The sequence below is a fragment of the Pelodiscus sinensis genome, chromosome 16, assembly GCF_049634645.1.
Source record: "Pelodiscus sinensis isolate JC-2024 chromosome 16, ASM4963464v1, whole genome shotgun sequence".
NCBI classification, from domain to species: Eukaryota; Metazoa; Chordata; order Testudines; family Trionychidae; genus Pelodiscus; species Pelodiscus sinensis.
In genome coordinates this window covers 38798555-38817152 of record NC_134726.1, presented here as the reverse complement: position 1 = coordinate 38817152, position 18598 = coordinate 38798555, and the positions used below count along the sequence as shown (strand labels likewise).

General features: G+C 53.1%; 1 protein-coding gene across 6 annotated transcripts in view; it reads right to left on the bottom strand.

The window, feature by feature from the left end:
• GRID2IP (Grid2 interacting protein) overlaps positions 1-18598 on the bottom strand; it is a 106711-nt gene that overhangs the window by 5469 nt on the left and 82644 nt on the right. For 5 of the 6 annotated variants that reach the window (XM_025190016.2, XM_075899867.1, XM_025190018.2 and 2 more), the window contains 10 exons: positions 14637-14734; positions 13968-14085; positions 12718-13043; positions 11434-11847; positions 9367-9454; positions 6925-7014; positions 5662-5858; positions 4428-4583; positions 1598-1684; positions 418-547 (listed from right to left, as the gene is read on the bottom strand). In XM_025190016.2, the coding sequence (XP_025045801.2) occupies positions 418-547; positions 1598-1684; positions 4428-4583; positions 5662-5858; positions 6925-7014; positions 9367-9454; positions 11434-11847; positions 12718-13043; positions 13968-14085; positions 14637-14734 (1704 nt within the window). The remainder of the gene's footprint in view (positions 1-417; positions 548-1597; positions 1685-4427; positions 4584-5661; positions 5859-6924; positions 7015-9366; positions 9455-11433; positions 11848-12717; positions 13044-13967; positions 14086-14636; positions 14735-18598) is intronic. The other variant, XM_075899868.1, reaches the window with a different exon arrangement.

Genomic DNA, 18598 nt, shown 5'->3' with positions numbered 1-18598 from the left:
AAGCTGGGCTGAAAATATCACAAGAGCAGCTCCCTTCTGAGATCTCCAATTCTTCCTGCTTCCCATGGGGCCAGAAACCACCGGGAACCTTCCTTATGGTGATACGGTTCTCCTCCACTGCTCACCAGGACCTGGAAGGGCCAAGGCGCAGCGTAAGGAATAACTAGCATTAAAATGTGAACCAAGCATTTTCAAGCCACAAGGAAGGTTCCCTTGAGAGATGGGTCCGAACTAGACCCCAGATCCAGACACCTCCAGGCTTTCTGGCTCCAGTGCACTGCAGTCTATCCAAGCTACGTTCCCTGTCTCGATTTGGGTCAGACTACTGCAGTTCATAGGCTACGCCTAATGGTGGCACAGAACCACGGGGAGGGGGCAGGAGAGTCCTTTCTCTGTGGCTGCTCCTTGTTTATTTACCTTTGGCAGCAAGCGGCACTGTAGGAAGGTCCTTGGCAAAACCCAGAAGCTCTGGGAAATGTTGGCTAAGCGATTTGGCAAGAATGTGCAGGAAAGTGGATTTCCCATCCACAGTCTTGGTTGTGTTCAGCTAGAACAAAGCAAAACAGGAAAGGAGGTTCCTAGCTCTTGCTGCCCGTTCAGCCCACAGGTGCCTCTGCTGGGGTCACTCTGTTCTCACGTTCCCAGGGACTCCCCCCAGCAGCGCCGATCCATTATGGGTTAATGTTTAAATGTGGCGTTTAATGTTTACACTGTATGTTAAATCCAGCTCAGTCACACGGAGACAGTAGATGGCATTTCCCCATGTTGGGGGCCACATGAGTCTCCTTCCACCTCTAAGGCCTCTGACCCCTCCAACACCCCTGAGCTGCATGAGGGCACGGACAGGCACTGAGGTACTACAGCAGGGGTGGGCAATAATTTTTGGCTGGGGCCACCCCAGAAGGGGCAGGGCCTAACCTGGAAGGGGTGGGGCCAGGATGCTTCTGGGCTTCCCCATCCCCAGACCATGATTGGTCTGGGGATGGAGGTGCCCCTTTGCCCCCCCTTCTCACTAGGCACCCAGGCCCCTGGAAGGGTGAGAAGAGGCTTCGCACGCTTCCTTTCCCCAGGCCAATCACAGCTTGGGGGCGGGAGCGTGTGCAAAGCCCCAGGTCAATGACGTCTCCTCCCGCCCCACGAGCAGCACATGGTGCTTCAAAGTGCCGTGTGCTCCTGACAGGGCAGGAGGAAGCTTTGCGCGTATCCCCGCCCCCGGACTCTAATTAGCCTGGGGGCAGGGGAGCAGCAGGGCCTTTGTGGGCTGGATCAACCCGTTAGGCGGGCTGGATGCAGCCCACGGAGGCCCTTTTGCCCACCCCAGTACTACAGGATGGTAGCGGTAGCAGGTGCCACCCCAGCACTGTTATTAGCCCCTGCCAACCTGGAGCTGAGTGTGAGTCTGAGACCCCCCCCATGGCTGCACAGTGTCACCGCTGGTCCAGCCCTGCTTTATAACCCTGTCTTGGCATGCTCCCTTCCAGGGGCCCTCCAGCCTGTCTTTGGAAACGCACCTGGCCCCCGGTCCCTACCGGAGATCCCGGATGCATGGGCAGCAGAGGACAGCATGCACGGTGAGGATCGCTCCTACCCGCCTTACCTCGGTGAGGAAGTTGATTTTAAAGCCTGTTGTTTTGTTGGTCTTGGGCTGCCCGTTGTTCAAGTAGTTCCCCATGGCCAGCACAAACTGCAAAGAGAACCTCCCGTCAATGGCCAGTCACTGACCCTGAGCCGGGTCTCTCCCTCCCTCCCTGGCGCCTGGTTCGGGGCTGGAGCAGACCCACCAGCAGTCAGCTAGTTCTGGTGCAGCGCCTGGAGCACCGACAGAGCGCCCTGTGGGGTAAGCTGAGAAAAGGGTCTGGCACGCACACACGCTGAGCGCTCTCCCGGCCAAGCGATTCGTCGCATGCGTTAGGCAGATGAGTAAATGGGAAGGGCGACATTCTGTCTGCTCGTTGGCAAGGCCCTGTCAGTCTCGTCTGTGCCCTGCCTCGTCCGACCAGACGCCAAGCAGGGCATCCCAGCCCCAGGGGAACGTGGCCGGTAAATTGGGGTGTGGCCACAGCACCCTATTCTCTTGGCTCTGGCTGGCAGCAGGTGCTGGGGGGATATGCACTGCCCCTTTCAATGACAGCTAATAAGATGCCCTGCCCAGCGGGCTCAGGACCATCAAAACTTTCAACCAGTTCTGGAAACTCTTCCCCTTCCCTAACGGGGGATATGAATTATACCACGTGGGCCATCTCCAGCCTCTGCTACCTCTGCGGGGAAATTGCAATCATGCTGCCTTTGGGTATGTATAACCCCAGTACACAGAGTGTGACGATCAGCTGTTGACCATGTTAGGCTAGAGATGAGCAAACACTGTCTAACTCTAGGGATAATTAAGCACTGAACAGGGGAACTAGGCGAGCTCACAGACTCTGTGTCATTGGAGGTTTTTAAAAAAAGGCCAGGTACCTCTCAGGGATGGTGTAACCCTGCCTCAGTGCGGGGGGGATGGACTAGATAACCTCGCAAGGTCTCTTCCAGCCCAATATTCCTCTGATTCAATAAATCAGGACTTATGTCAAAACAGCCATTTTCCCCCTTGTGCATAACTCAGCTGAATTATTTCTGAGGCCATGTCGCCTGTGGGCAGAGACAAAGCATGGAACCTGCCTAACAAGCAACAGAGAGAAAAAGCTCTGGGGGTACATCTACACTAGCCCCTTAGTTCAAACTAGGGAGGCTAATGAGGGCGACCGAAATTGCAAATGAAGCGCGAGATTTAAATATCCTGCGCTTCATTAGCATGTTCCCGGACAGGCGCCATTTTGGAAATTGACTAGCCCGGAATAACTGCCCGTGTCTACATGCGGCAGTGAAACAGGAGTTTGAAGTAAAGCCCTTAATTCCAGGGGGAATAACAGCTAATTCAAGTTACACCCCGAGACCTGTATGGAGTGAATTCTTTTAGGTGATGCTTTCTCCAGAGCCATTCTCCCCCCCCATTCCAGTCCCTCTGACCCTTCACAGTCAGGCAGTGCAGGTCTGGGAATACGCCAGGACCCCCAGAACGGAGCTTCCAATGTGGTGCTCTCATGAGAAACCCTGGTCACAGTCACTGGAAGAGGATTCCAGGGGAGGCCCCAAGACCGGTCATGACAAGAAGTCAGAGGAGCTCAATGGAAGTGGGGGCCCCCTTGTCCCGGGAGCTGGAGACGCCGCGGGGCCTATGTGAATTTCTCGTATCTAAATTAATCAGTAGCCAGCTCCTGGCTCTGCGCTAACGAGGTGTGAGCTGGGTTGCTGCAGAAGGGTCATTAAGAGGACTAAACATTCCTTTGGAAATGTCCTTTGTCACATTCTTTTCTGTTTGTTTCACAAGTTTCTTCTGCAGCGGGGGTGGGAAACCTTTTTGGGTCAGAGGCCTCACACAAATGAAAGGCAAAAACGCCCAAAATCCAAACTCTCACTGACGTGGCCCCTGACTGAGGAGAAAGACCCTCCCCAGAGCCATGGGGGGGCCAGCCTAGTAGATTTTGTGTGCTCAGACCTGTGGTGGGGTGGTGGAGGGGTGGGGGGCTGGAGCACTAGTGTGGGCTCCACAGTGCTGGGGGGATCTCTGAGCCTTGGGGGCTGGATCCAGGCAAGCTGGGGATCACAACTGGCCCCCAGGCCTTAGGTTCCCCACCCCGTCCTACAGCATGACATCCTCAGCTGCCAATTCTCCCTTGATCCCAGGGCTGGTCTGTGATGGAATAAACCAGCAGAGAGCAACAACTGGCGCCTCCGGGGCTCAAAATGCTGTTGTAGAACCACTAGGCCACATTCACAGGGATGCCACGTGTGGCCTTTCATCTCCAGGGCGCAGAAAGGAGAAGAAGAAGGCAAAGAAACCACTGCACAAGCCTAATTGCTCTTAAAGAAACTGACCTGCTACCCGTCACCCCTCTGCAATTCTCCCGGGAGCAGGGCCAGCATTACGGTCTACCAGAACCAAGCCTGCCGCTGCTTGGCACTTTGCTCTGTCAGGGACCCCGAGCCCGGGGAAACTCCGCAACCCCCAGCCTCTGAGCAGTGAGACCAGCGGGGACAGGAACAACCCCCTGGCAGTTCCCGTCTCTGGGAGTCAGAGCAGAATAGGAGGTGCCCCTTCTGGCAGACGCGAGGGTGGAAGTCTCTTCAGTGAGCTCCTGGCCAGCTCCCCCACTGCCTTCCGTGCTCTGGCCAGGGGAAGGCCTGAGCGAATGTACTGTTTCCAGCTGTCTTCCCATCCCATGGCAACTGTGATGCCCCCCCAGGCTAATGCAACACCAGCCTGGGCCCCAGGGTGCTGATGGCTGGAGGGTGCCCCAGCACGCTGGCAGACTGTGCGCGCTTTGCTGGGTGGTGGAAGCTGGATGCCCCCCAGTGGCTATGACTGGCAATAAGGATTGATTCCTGACCTCTAAGATCTTAGCCAGCTTCTTGCTGCTTTTCAGCTCCAAGGAGGCCTTGCAGATGCACTCATAGCTGGCTTTGATCTCCTCGGCCTTCTCCTGCAGCGTGGTCTTACAGTACAGGCTGCGGAGCCGGGTTTTATATTCTGGTACTGATAACATCTGAGGAAAAATGGAGCAAAAATAACTGGAGTCACTGCTCATTCCCCCTCCGGCCTCCCCCTTGCCATGCAGCGTTCCCCGTCGTGTTGCAGAACTCCCTCTGCTGTGAAGCAGCACTCGCCTGCCCTTGCTCAGGTACCACCGACAGGCAGCTGTGGCGCTGCTGATGTTTCATCAGCAATCCCTTCCCGCTCACGGCCACGGACTGGGCTCAATGCCAGAGTCTGTCACTAGGCAGAAACTCACAGCTGGGCAAAACCACAGGGTCAAAGCCCGAGCCTGCCGCTACTTGGTAGCTCCGATGTGTCACGTTTGCCATCCATTCATAGCGCGGCAGCCACACAGCTCAGGGCAGCTCACAATGCCAGGCCACGTACGTCTATGTCATCAGCTCAACCAGAACTCCAGGGCAGATCTGACTAGTCCGCTGACCTGCCATCCCACACTAACAAGCAGGACACCGAATCCTGACCCTCACCCCCCTTGGCATCGCGTTCCTGCTGTCAGGTGGAAACTGGCCGGAGCACGGCATTATTTCCAATAAAAGGAGCTGGCAGCACGACAGCTACTAACTATGGCCTGAAAAGAAATGCAGCTGTTGATTCTGGAATTTCCTCCTTGACTCACCTCTGCCCTCGCCTCTTGAACCCCTTTCTTCTAACACCCTCCTGCCAAAAAGCCTATGAGCCCAGAGCTTGGCTCAGAAACCACTGGCAAGCTGGACCAAAGATGATTAAAACCAAGTCTTGCTAATAATCGTGGAGGTGCCACGATGTGAGCTAAGCCTCCCTGCTCCCCTGTGTGGATTTCCAGGTGCGGCACCTCCGTCACAGGGTCTGCACCAAGTGGGGTTAGACTGTAGACTCCTTGGGGCAGAGGCCTTGTCTCTGCCAGTGAGTGTAAAAGGCCCAGCACATTCTGGGGCTACCTGATATTTTTTACCTAATAACAACACCTGTAGCTGCTTGATTTGATGCAGGTTCGTCTATGCCACAACGAGCATGTATTCTCCTATAGCTGCTTCCGTCCACACTGGCTGGAGTTTCACTCTGACCATGCCCGAGCACATGCCACCTACCTGCAGGACAAACTGGTCTGGCTCACTCAGCTTGCTGGGATTGTCTTGGTAGTTCTGGTACTGCTGGACCTCCTCGGCGTCAGGCGCGTACAGCAGGAGCTGCTTGATGTGAGAGGACTCCAGGCGGTCGCTCTCCATCGTCATGAGGATCTGGCGCAGCTCGATGTGGGAGAGCTTGAGGTGGGCTATCAGGATGGCTAGGGAGCAGGAGGAGGAGCAAGGGCATCAGCTGGGGCACAGGAAGGAAGCAGACTCCAAAGGCTGGTTACATGCTACGTGGATTTTGGTGACAGGGAAAAGCTGCCGGGTCAACACCCCAAGGTTAGCACCTCCCAGGCGAGAGGGCAACTCTCTGCGGAGAGACGGCCACCTGCAGGGCTGTTCTGTGCCTGGGCACCTCCCTAACAAGCACTGGGCTGGGACAGCTGCAGCTTCTCACCCGAGTCACCAAACTGCAACCCAATGCTAAGAACTTGCAGTCGCTACCCAGCTGAGCTGGACAGGAAGGTGCGATCCAGAGAGGAGACTCCATTCCCCTGCCCAGCCCCCTTTATCCAACGTGTGTTTGGAATGTGGCTCATTGACACAGCTCCGAGTGCAAGCAACGCAGCGTACTAGCATGAGTGACACAGATCAAAACCATGCACATCACGGGCTAGGCTCCCCATTGGGCTCCCTTAGAGTAACTGGGGTTCAGGTGCATGATAAAGTCATCAGGGACCCTGCCATTCTCCACAATGTGGGGAGAAAAGACTCTTTCCTGGGGCTGCCCCATTATCTGGGCTGTATCCACCCCGTCCAAGCCAGTGAATCACACCCTATCTCTACAGTTCTCCTTCAAGCCTTCCTCTTGTTAGTGTGGGGCTGCTAGCCCACAAAAACAGCACATTGTAGGGGTCTCCAATGTTCCCTCTCAGATTTTCCATCCATGTGCGGAACACATTTTGTCATGTGCTCCAAAGCATTTGCAGATGTGCACCACCAACAGTAATACATGCTGCTGGCTGTGGTCAGCTGTGGGCACTCTGCCAATCAGCTGGGTGACAAGTGAGTCTCTCCTGGGCGGCCACCCAAGTGCTCACCTTACAGGGTACACTGGTGGTCTCTATTGTCCTGTATTGACCAATGCAGCCAAGCAAGCTGGGATGTACCTACTTCTCTTTGTTCTCTTTTTTTACCTTTCCACTTCTCTAGACTGCCAGGGACTGCTGTTCCACCTCAGGACTTTTTTAGGGTTTTGCTTCCACTCTGACATTTACTTACATGTGTTGTAGGCCTTTTTGTGAGACAAAATTTCAACCACGTCTTTCTTTTTAAAGGAGTCAGGCAACAGAGTTGGCTCTGGAAGAGAAACTGAAAGATTTAATCAAACGTAAGGACAGGCTCAGCTGACTCCAGCATAGAGAAAACTGGGCTGAAAACAGTGAGATAATGAATGAGACTAGAGAGACATGATGTTTTGGGCACAGGAATGGCTCCGGGAATCCTTGAATTCTGTAATTCAAAGATCTCCTGAATGGAAGACTCACGCTGAGCTGAAAAAGGTAAAACAAGAGGTGAGAAACACAGAAAAATCCTAACCCATCTGGGTGAGTTAGTACCACCTCACCGCACCCTGCCAAAAGCCTCCCAGACTGGCACCCCCGAATGACCCTCCAAAAGCCGTATGTTCCCTTGTTGGATTCATTCCAAGTGAGCACAGAAATCCCACTCAGGTTTTATTCTCAATTCAAATGAATCACAGACTCTGCCTTTCTCATGGTTGGTCGCCACTTCCCCCCACACTCAGGAGAGCAGTCAGAAGTTACCCATCTACCCTCCCTCGGAGACAAATTGCTTATCACACCCCCATGGCCTGACTGCATACGCACACGTGCTTTTTGAGCTGTGGAACTGGTCTACCTTTGCTGAAGGTTGCCCTGCTAAGAAGGCAGATCAGGGCTCATGAGTTTCACCTGGAGTTCTTTCTAGCCTGTGCTGTTAGCCTCTGACCCTCTGTCTGCACCCATAGATGTGACCTGCATGTCACATAATTGTGATGCCGGGTAACCTCGGTGCACCGTATACGCTGTGTCTACCGAAAAGCCACTACGTTTAAATTTTGTAAAAATGTACATTTGAAACACACAAAAGGAGAAGGGGTTGGTTCCCAATATGCTTCCATGACTTTTTCAGGGCCTGGTTCTCAGCAAGGCAGAAGCCCAAAGCTGCAGTTCAGTGCCTAATTTGTACTCTCAGGCTACGTCTAGACTGGCATGATTTTCCGCAAATGCTTTTAACAGAAAAGTTTTTCCGTTAAAAGCATTTGCGGAAAAGAGCATCTAGATTGGCACGGACGCTTTTCCACAAAAGCACTTTTTGCGGAAAAGCGTCCGTGCCAATCTAGACACGGTTTTGCGCAAGAAAGCCCCGATTGCCATTTTCGCGATCGGGGCTTTTTTGCGCAAAACAATACCATGTTGTCTACGCTGGCCCTCTTGCGCAAAAGCATTTGCACAAGAGGGCTTTTGCCCGAACGGGAGCAGCACAGCATTTCCGCAAGAACACTGACAATCTTACATGAGATCGGCAGTGTTCTTGCAGAAATTCAAGTGGCCAGTGTAGACAGCTGGCAAGTTTTCCCACAAAAGCAGTTGCTTTTGTGGAAAAACTTACCAGTCTAGACGCAGTCTCAGGGTATGTCTACACTAGCCCCCTAGTTTGAACTAGGGAGGCTAATGTAGGCATTTGAAGTTTCAAATTAAGCCCGGGATTTAAATATCCCGCGCTTGATTTGCATTTTCCCAGCCAGTCGCCATTTTTTGAAATTTACAAATCTGGACTAACTGCCTGCGTTTACACGCAGAAGGGACCCGGTATTTCGCATTAAAGCCCTAAATCGAACAACCTGTTATTCCTCCTGCAAGGAGGTTTAATGGTAGTTTGAATTAGGAGCTTTAATTCGAACTACCTAGTCCGCGCCATGTGTAGCCGCAGGCAGGTAGTTCGAACTACGGGCATTTAAAAATGGTGACGCCTGGGAACATGCAAATGAAGCCCGGGATATTTAAATCCCAGGCTTCGTTTGCAAGTTCAAATGCCTACATTAGCCACCCTAGTTCGAACTAGGGTGGCAGTGTAGACGTACCCTCAGTTACCACTATTGTGAGCACAAATCAGATATTTATGCATGCAGTTCGCCAAATAGATGCCCAATTGGCCATTTGCATGTGCCAATATCCTAATATGCATGGGTCTGTAGTAACTGTGTGCAATATTTAGATACAAAATCATGCATGTATTTTGGGGCAGGTTCAAGCTGCTGGCATTTGAAAAGGTTAAGGAAAAGAGGTTTTTGCATATCAGCTCTCCCATATAGTGCAGGGAGCTGAGATACAGCTGCATGAGAACCAGTAAGTGAAACTGAACACAGAACGTGAAACTGTCCATCTGAGTTTCACAGGCTCACATGAGTGAAATGCAGAAAATAAACAAACAGCATCACAGAAGAAAATTAAGGGAGATTTTAAATACTAATCTGAGATATTATTTAGCATTGTGTGGAAGAATTATTGGTAAATCACTGTACATGACATCTGTAGCGAAAGCATCCCTGGAAATAGCCCCTATCTCACTGATCCCTTAGCTCTTTCTTCCCTAGGTCTGTTCTGGGGCAGCACTGGTGCTGGTGGCAGCCTGGCTGTTCACAAGAATTGGTTTTCTTACTTGCAGGCTTTTGAGTTCCAAAATGAAGCTCCAGGTCGAGGTATTTGACCATATCGCTCAGTTTGTCATAATCGGAGTCTTCTCCAAGCTGCAGGAAGAATATAGTCAGTAAGACCCTGTCTCTGGAGATCTCCTTGCTGCACATCCCCATTCTGTGCTGCATTCCCACCCCAAAACCTAGGGATGTTATGTTGAGATTAATTAACTAATTGAATAGTCTACAGGATTTCCATCGATTAGTCTATAAGGGCCTTTGAACCCTGCTGGGCTCTTCCTACATTTCAAAAGCAGAATCGCAGCAGAAGCGGCAAGAGCGGAGACTGCTTCAGTCCCTGCTCACATCGTTTCTCCTGGCGCCTCTACCTCCCCTACCCCTCATGCAGACAGTTCCTGGGGGAACTGGCTTTTAAGCACCAGCTCCTGCTCCCCCCTCCTTGCTGCCTCTCTCTGATAGAGGCAGCAAAGTGGGGGAAGCGATTAGTCGCATCACTAGCCGACTATCCAACAAGCTTAGTTGCTTACATCCCCGCCAAAACCCCTTATATTATGCAGCCCCAGAATACCTAGAGGCAGGTGCATTACTCTGATAATTGTGGTTTGCCCATTACAAAGCCACTGCAGACCCTGGAGTCTATGCGGTCATGAATTTCTCCCTTACAATGTCTTAGAGCTGAGGTGGTTTTTTTATATCAGAGTCTGACTACATCCCATGGGACCATGCTCTGTGCAGAATGAAGGAACGAACCTGGTGATTCAACCCTCCAGCATTTCCACTAGAGTTATCTTAGCAGGTTGTACGACCTTCAAATTAAAACCCCACCTCTCCAGCATGTTTCTTGAGCAGATACTATTTCACTACAGAACACAATGGGAATTTCAGAAATCTCAAGGGCTTTTTATATCCAAAACAATTATTGCGCAGAAAATACTTCATCCCTAGCATCCCCTCCAAAAAAAGGGGGGCAGCTAGAAACAAATGCACAGAGTGCTCCAAGCCAATTCAGAGTTAGGGATCTGAAGGAGAGAGACAGCCCGGCAGGGCCATAACAAGGGCAGGGCAAGCGGGGTGCTCACCCCGGTGCATCGTAATCAGGGGTGCAGTGACACAATAAGTAAAAATAATAAGCTGCAAAAGTAAAGAGCGCGACATGTGCTAGCCTAAGGTTGGGGGAAGGGCACATCAATTAATATTTTGCCCCGGGTGCAAAAATATCGAGTGATGGCGCTGCAGCCCAGCTGCTCATGCCTGGTTTTCAGTGCTATTTAGGGAAGAAGGTAAGTGGCATTTCTGAACAAATCCTTCCAGAGGTTGAAATTTAAATCTCACCGGGCTCTGCTTTTTCCAAATCAATCCACAGCACCCACACTTCCCCACCTCTCACGGAGCGCCACCACCGGGGTGAATCACAGCCTGCCTGGTACAGGTCGATAATACCGTCAGATAAACACCACTTTTGGTTCCAGCCTCTCCTCCGTCTCTCCATGCACCCACCCGTGATACCCGGGTGCCAGTTGTCTCATCATTCTTCCGCACAATGTTTAGCTCATCCCTGTTGAGAAAACCGGACTTTCCCATGGCTAGTGGTTGAGGACAGCTGCTGCCCACACTGGCCCTGCCAGAGGGAATATCCCACAGTGTGCCGCTGGGGCAGATCTTATCTGACATGTTTCCCAGTAATAATCGCACCTGACCCTTCCGTGGGCCTCTGGGTTCTGATCCAAAGAAAGGATTAAATCAAACGAAAGGCACCACCTAACGCAGCAGCATAAGAACGGCAACGTTAAGATAGGCGAGTCCACCTATTTTGGGTTCTTGCCTATGGAGTTGCCAATCCTTGATATTCCAGAGGAAAAGAAGAACACCCTATGGAATGCACCTGGCCAACTGGAAAATGCGGCTGCACATGGGGAAACTTTCCTTCCTGACCCTGCTGGTTATGCCCAGGAGCCTGAGATTGGATGACTTGGATTGTTAATTTTGTTGATGTAGACATCAGTGTGACCCAATGCCATCCTGCCCCGACAGACTGAGTGCTGCCGTTCCAGAGGCTGGGTTCCATACAGTACCTGCCCCCAGATGGTGCCTTCTGAATTCTCCACCTGCTCCCACCGCAGCCTTTTGACACTCATGTGGCTGGACTCACTCCTGCGATGTACCAGGCTCCGTTGCAGCAAGGGGGGTGCGCATGGCACTGGTGGGGGAGGGGGAGGAGGGGGAGGGGGAGGAACTGGGTGTGAGTGACTCCCTAGGGTTTTGGAGAGGGGGGAGGAGATATTTCTTGTGGCCTCAGAGCTCAAAGTGATTGTTCTGGGGTCATGGAACTGCGGCGGAGGTGGGGGTGGACTGAGCGGGGGAGGGGGAATGTGATCAGATAGGGTGGAGTAGGTCAGAGAGCTCCCTTCATCGCTGCTGCTGATGTACTCGCTAGCGCTGCTCAGGTCATTGGTGACATAGCTGCCCTGGTCATCGTGGAAACTCATCTGGTTTGGGAAAAAGAGAATGTACCCTTAGTGCCCCATGTAAGGGATAAGAGGGGATATGATAAAGGGAGGATATGACAGAGGTCTAGAAAATCATGACTGGTGCACAGAAATAAATAAGAAAAAGTTATTTACTTGTTCCCATAACAGAAGAACTAGGGGTCACCAAATTTAATAGGCAGTAAGTTTAAAACAAACAAAAGGAAGTATGTCTTCATGCAGCGCACAGTCAACCTGTGGAACTCCTTGCCAGAGGATGTTGTAAAGGCCAGGACTTTACCTAGTTCTTTTTTGAACCCTGATAATTCATGGAGATTAGGTCCATCAATACTTATTAGCCAGGATGGTAGGGAGGGTGTCCCTGGCCTCTGTTTGTCAGAGACTGGGAATGGGTGACAGGGGAGGGATCACGTGAGGATTCCCTGTTCTGTTCCCTCCCTCTGGGGCACCAGGCATTGGCCAGTGTCGGCAGACAGGACACTGGGCGGGATGGCCCTTTGGTCTGACCCGGTGTGGCCGTTCTGAGGTGAGGAGCGCAGCACCTGTCTGCGGTCGACAGCCACTCTCGCACAAGCGAGGCTGACTGGAGAGGGGTAACGCGCCTGTAGGTAACTTGGGTTAACGTCACCGTGCAGCCAGGCCCAGGGAGAGCTCCCTGCCACAGGACGGCAGGGCTTTGCTGGACAGCCCAGAATTCCCCTTCGTTGTCCCCAGCCAGCTCCTTCTGCAGGAGCCTCCCCCCACCAAGCCGCTCCCTCCTGCTCTCTGATTCTGGTGCGATTGTTCCTCACCAACGGTCCCAACAGGGCACCCAATCCGAGTGAGCCCAGGAGCACCCTGCGTGCTGCCTTGTCCAGGCCCCTTGCTCACCTCCTCGTAGTCATTCTCGGGTGTGAGGAAGTCATCCACGATGGTGACCCTGTGTCCCAGCTGCTCACTCAAGGCGTCCAGGAAGCGATCTGTGTCCCGGCTGCGCGGGGGCCTGGAGAAGGTGAAGAGCTTCTTCCGTCGAGACAGGGGGCTGAGCGTGTAGTCCACGTGCTTAGGGGAGGGGGCAGGGCTGCTGTCTAGGCTGACGTAGGGGTTGGACTCTGTGCTGCTGGGGGAGGGGATGCTGCTGTGAGGGTGGTAATAGTACTGCTGAGAGGGCAACGGATCACTCTGCCAGGAAATTGTCATCCCCGACTTGCGAACGCCTGCAGGAAACACAGAACAGACTCCTCCAAGCCCCCATCTCCCTGAGGAGCAGGGCTATGAACATTTCCTGGGCTCTAACGCGGATGCCTCGACTTCACCCAGCCATGGGTCACCCAAGCAAATTCTTTGCAGCTCCAGAGCTCGTGCAGCCCAGAGAAATGACAGTCCCACATGCCTGACCTGAGCAGAAGTTTCTTGGATCCAACCAGAGCATGGCCCCGCCCTGCTCCTCCCCACGGAAGATGAAGGTCTCTGGAGGGTCACACATCAGAACTCTGTGGGCCCCGTTAGACTCAGGCTGCACCTTTGCCTTCCTTAGTATAACAAGTGGCTTGGGGAGGTGCACAGACCCCGCGCTGACCAAGAAAGGGTTAATTAGACCTATGGGTGCTGCAATCCCCTTGCGAGCGCTGTCAAGCCTGGGCGGGGAATTAACAGAGGGAGCCCAGCTCAGCAGCGGCTGACCTGCACAGAGGGGCCCTCTTTCACCAGCTCCCTGAAAGGCCGGGTGGGTGGGGCCAGGAGATATTTAGACATTGCCTGAAAGAAGGTTTGGCTGGGGCCAGGCCAGGATCAGCTCCCTCTGGAGAGTCTCCCTGTCCCTGGTGGGGATGGTTCCACTTCCCACAGCTGACCAAACGGGGCAGGGGGCTGGACCTGGGAGACTGTTGCCTTGCCCAGACCCTGCTTAGGGTCAGAGTATGAACAGGGGAGCCACCAGGCCCTTCACCCAAAAGGGATGGCCGCCTGCAATAAACTGGTGTTGATTTCACCCTACCAGAGCCCAACAGGGATTTGGCATGAGCCCTCTGACCCCAGGGGCAAAGAGAAGTGCACCTTAATCCTGGGACTGCACAGCACACCCCTACCCGTCAGAGCACATTAACTGCCACTGTCCCAAAGCCAGGAGAAAGCAAACCCACCTGCCGCATTTGCCTGGTCTGGGACAGGAGGCGACTCTCTGTGTGTGGCCGCATGAGCCATCTTCCCTGCGAAACTGCTGATCAAGCGATTTTCTAGCTCTGCATAGACGGCCGACATCTGACAGCAAAAGGGGAGAAAGCACCATAAATGCGGCCTGTGGCAGTGTCTGAGAGCCAGCGATGCGAAGGAGGAAGGCTCTGCCTCCCATCCCAGACCCCAGCAGCTCTCTACTATCAACGGCGTTAAAGAACTCGCCAGTTTGTAAGGAGCTTTGGACACTAAGGGAAGATGCTTCCCTCTCCTGTGGGTCTCACAAGGTTCTTTCCCCGATGAACTGCACCAAGGCTTTGAAAGCTGTCAGTGCCGCTAGGGACCGACTGGTAATTTGTTTAGAGAGCCGCTCTGAAGAGCTGCCGAAAGAATTCAGTCTGGAAGCCACCTGGGAAGCAGGTGCCAAGATGATACATTTGCATGCAGCACCCTGAGCACCTTTCCTTTGCGCATCTGCCTTCTGAGTGACCATGAGATCAAGTCTCACTGTTCTGCTGCCCTGGGAAGTCAAACGGTTACATATTGAGCGAGCAAGATGCTCCTCTCTCCCAGCCACCAGCTTCCTCGCAGAAAACTCCCCAACAGCTGCACATGGAGATAGCCAAGGAGGTTCAAACCATTTTGGGGTTGGGTGTCTCTGGAAGAGATGTGCCGTCCCCCGCTTGCCTCTCTCCTGGCGTCAGTCGAACTGATACCTCCCCAGTGTCACTGGGACCTGCGGGGAAAGGAAAGCATTGCCAGAGATGTCCCTGCTACCAGCATCCTTTGATTTCACCGCTGAACTTGCCCACCCCCATGCCTCAGAGAAAAGGGAACATCCACTCATAAGAGACTAAGGGCCCGCGCCCTTTAGCAGAACCGTTGGGTGCAGCACAAGGAGAGTTCAGACTTTATGGCCTGTACTGGCCTCAAACCCTGAATGAATGGCGAAGAAAAGGACCTATTTCCTGAAGCACTGTGGGTAATTCGTTAAAAGCTTCGTTTACATTGGCTTCTACACTGTAGAATGGGGTTGGCCACTAGGGGGCAGTAGTGTGTAGTGCCGGCAAATGTGCAAAAATATGTGGATTATGACACTTAGCAGAGAGACACTAGAGGCGCCACGAGCAGCGGGAAGGGATCTGGTGACCAGATGGCAGCTATGGCTGGAAGGAACCCGGCATTTCACCCGCTACTCCCATGCATCGGGGCAAGACACCTCCCCTCGCTGTGCCGGCATCTCTGTTTATAAAATGAGGTATTCTTCTTAACGTGCCTGCCTCACTGGCGGTAGGCATGAGGCTTCCTGTAATGTCGCACGGCGCGAAAGGCGCTCCGCATTATTGCAGAAAAATCAACAATGCACTTTACGGGCGTTGCACACATGTGCAGCTCCAGTGGCACCGTTTCTAGCACGATGCTGGGACGTACTTGTCAATAGGTAATTCTGATGTATCCCTCACAGTGCTACCAAGGCATCTTGTTACTGCAACACCAAAGCTTTTTCTCCTTTTTTTAATCAATCCCGGGGTAGTTTTTCATTAAGACACTTGATCCGATTGGTCATGTGCTGGATAACTGCTGAATCCGCAATCTGCACATGAAAAACCCAGGCCACAGGTTCTGAGCTGTTGCCAGAATAAAGGCAGGAGCATGAACAGTGAGGGTGGGACGAGGTAAGGGCTGGAGTTCACAGGGTTATGAGGGGCGAGTAAGCGGCTAGAACAGCTTTCCCAGCACAGCCGCTCCGCTTGCAACAGGCATATTCCTGAACCAATTCTCCTCTGTGCCAACGTGTCAGCGCCAGGGTGTTTTTTCTGCAGTTGCCATTCATAGCTGGACTTTGTCCAGTCAGACCATATGGGCCAAAGTTAGACCTGGGGTGAGTGGACAGCACACCACGGCTTTCTCTGGAGACGTGCCTGCTTGCACCAGGGTTGAATTTGGCCCCAGTTGTTGAGATAAAAATATTTGGGCCGAAAGGATGCAAATCTCTCCATCTGCTCTTTACCATTTGGAACAAGAGAGGGATTAAAAAGCATTTCCTCCCTGACAGTCACTCGCCCTCCTTTCTAAATGGAGCTGGGAGCCTGCTCTTCGGAGAAGTGGCCATGGCAGGCCTGCCGACAGGGGCAGCAAGGGGGCAGCTGTCCTGGAGCGCCACGATTCAAAAGGGTCCAGGGCTTCAAGATGCCACTGCTGTTACTGTGGCAGCCGCCGGAGCCCTGGGCCCTTTAAATAGCCTCCGGAGCCAGGCTCGGCATTCTCTGGGTGGCTCTGAGAGCTGCTTGGGGGGGTACAGCCTGGCACACGCTGGGCTGCACTGAGGTCTGGCTGCCCTAGCCCCGCCCTTTCTGCACAAAGCTCTGCCCCTTCCAGGAGCCAGCCCTCTCCCCACCAGCCACGGGCCCGGCAGCTGTGTGGACGCCCTGGGCCATGGCAGCCAATCAAACCATTAACCTCGAGCCAAAGAACCAGATCAACCACAATGGACAGATGGGCTGTAACTCAGAGCTGGGCAAACCAGTGTAACCAAACACTCTAACCAAGATCAAACACTGTCCGTCTTTTCTATCCCAAAGCCTCCTTGCTCACGGTCAGAGGAGTCCCGGGGGCTTCTTACTTCCTGCTAGAAATGGGGGGGGAGGGGGGTTCAAATACAGCTGAGGTCCAGATCCCCATCCCAGCCCCTTGGGCTATAAAGGAGACCCAGATGGAGTAAGGCCAGCGTCCAGCTGTGTGTTGGGACAGAAGAGGACATGACTGGAACACCTTGTTTTGCAGAGATCCTGGGCCAGCCGCATGGCCCCTATAGCTCAATGCGTAATGCCCCCCTTGCTCCCCTGCTTGGGACCTGTGCTGTGCACAGCCCCGCTGAACCTAAAGGCCTGATTCGAAGGCTTTAGTTACAGGGACTGGAATCCGGGAGGCCTCACTCAGTATTCAGGCCAAGTGCCCATTGCCATCAGCGGAGCTTGAAGTGTAAATGCAGAGTATTGCTTTAGGCTTTGGCTCACTGAAATCAATAGAGGCTTTACCTGAGCAAGGCCTGACTAAAGTCTAGATGAGGAATTCAAGACTTGCAGCTCAGCAGGCAGAAATTCACCAAGCGCCCGGCAAATCCAGCAGGCGTGGGTAGCGTGGGTGACATTTAAAAAAGCCACTGTGTTTGGGGTGTTCGTCTGCATCTCTGGCCCTTTGGCCACACCTTAGTAGCCACACATCACAGGCTGATACCAGCTTCTAGTACCAATTCATGTCACGCTGACCTCGCCAACTCTTTTTAAACAAGTGGTTTGTGCAGCAGACAGCTGGAAGTCTGCTCGGTACAGGCTCTTCCCCAACAGTCTCCTCTCTGTTTGGAACTAAGTCACTCCAAACATTACTAAGCCAACAGGGCACGCTTTCCTCCTGCTTTGGTTTTTAAGAAGGGCAGCTGAGGACCATATTCCTAACCTAACAGCTGCCAAACATCTGTCTGGAAGGGAATGAGGCTTCCTTCTGGCTAGTGCAGTTGCTATGGAATCAACGTATTAATGTCAGGCACAGGAAATCGTCTTCTACAGCAGGTTCCTGGATTCTCCCAAGAGACATGTCTTATACCTGGAGATGCTGACAGCATCCTCCTTTGACAGCTCAGTAACGCGACAGTCCCTGCCACTGGGGACATGTCCACATGAGGACTTGTGTTCCTATTTTCAAAAGCCCCTTATCCCGCAAGTGAAAGGCACATGAGGCTGGCACATCAGAGGAACACGGCTGGCTATGGTGAGTCGCACGGTGCTGAGAAGCCGATGAGCGAGAAAGAGCCACAGGCAGAACTGTGTCCAGGCCCAGGTGCCAGCTGCGTAAGGGAGGTAGCTGGGCTGGGACTGCATGTCCAAACTATCAGGAAGGACCTGGCAGAGGACGGTGGATGGGGAGGCATGGAACCAGCAACAGTGTGATGCTCTCCTGGGGAGAGCTACAGGGATTGCAGAAGGCTGAAAGAGGCCCTGCAGGAGTGTTGTTATGATCAGGACAGGGATATTGGTGGTGCCTTATCAGCGGGAGGGGGAATGAGCCGTTTGCTGAGAACAGAAGGAGGCTCAGTGCAATTCACTCTCTGAGAGCGGCTGGGGAGGTGAACGAGCCGTGACCCCCTTCAGAACTAGCGTGAGCTCCTGGGATTTTCCAAACACGATGTCAGGGCTGAGTCTGGGAGCTCTGGACATGCGCTGAAAGAACTATGGACCCAGACAGACAGAAATGAGCTACATCCCTTAATGCTGCAGCAAGGCTTATCCTGGGAAGAGCCATGGGGGGAAGTGTGCAGAATGGCTGGGATTACTGCTAATCCACTCGCCTGGGGGCCCACTGTAACTCTCCCCCCCCCCCCCCCCCCCCGCTGTCCCTCCAAATGACATTAGGGATCTGAATAAATCACTTACAGCCTCAGCCCAAGCAGCTTTTACAGCAGGACTTGCTGATGTCAGACGGTTTGTTCTTTGTGGACAAAAGTGGATTTGCTGTCAAGGGCTGTGAGCCTGACTCTGCTAGCTTGTACTTACTGCTGTCAAATCAGGGACTGAGCTGGAACTGTAGCTAGAAATCCTGACTC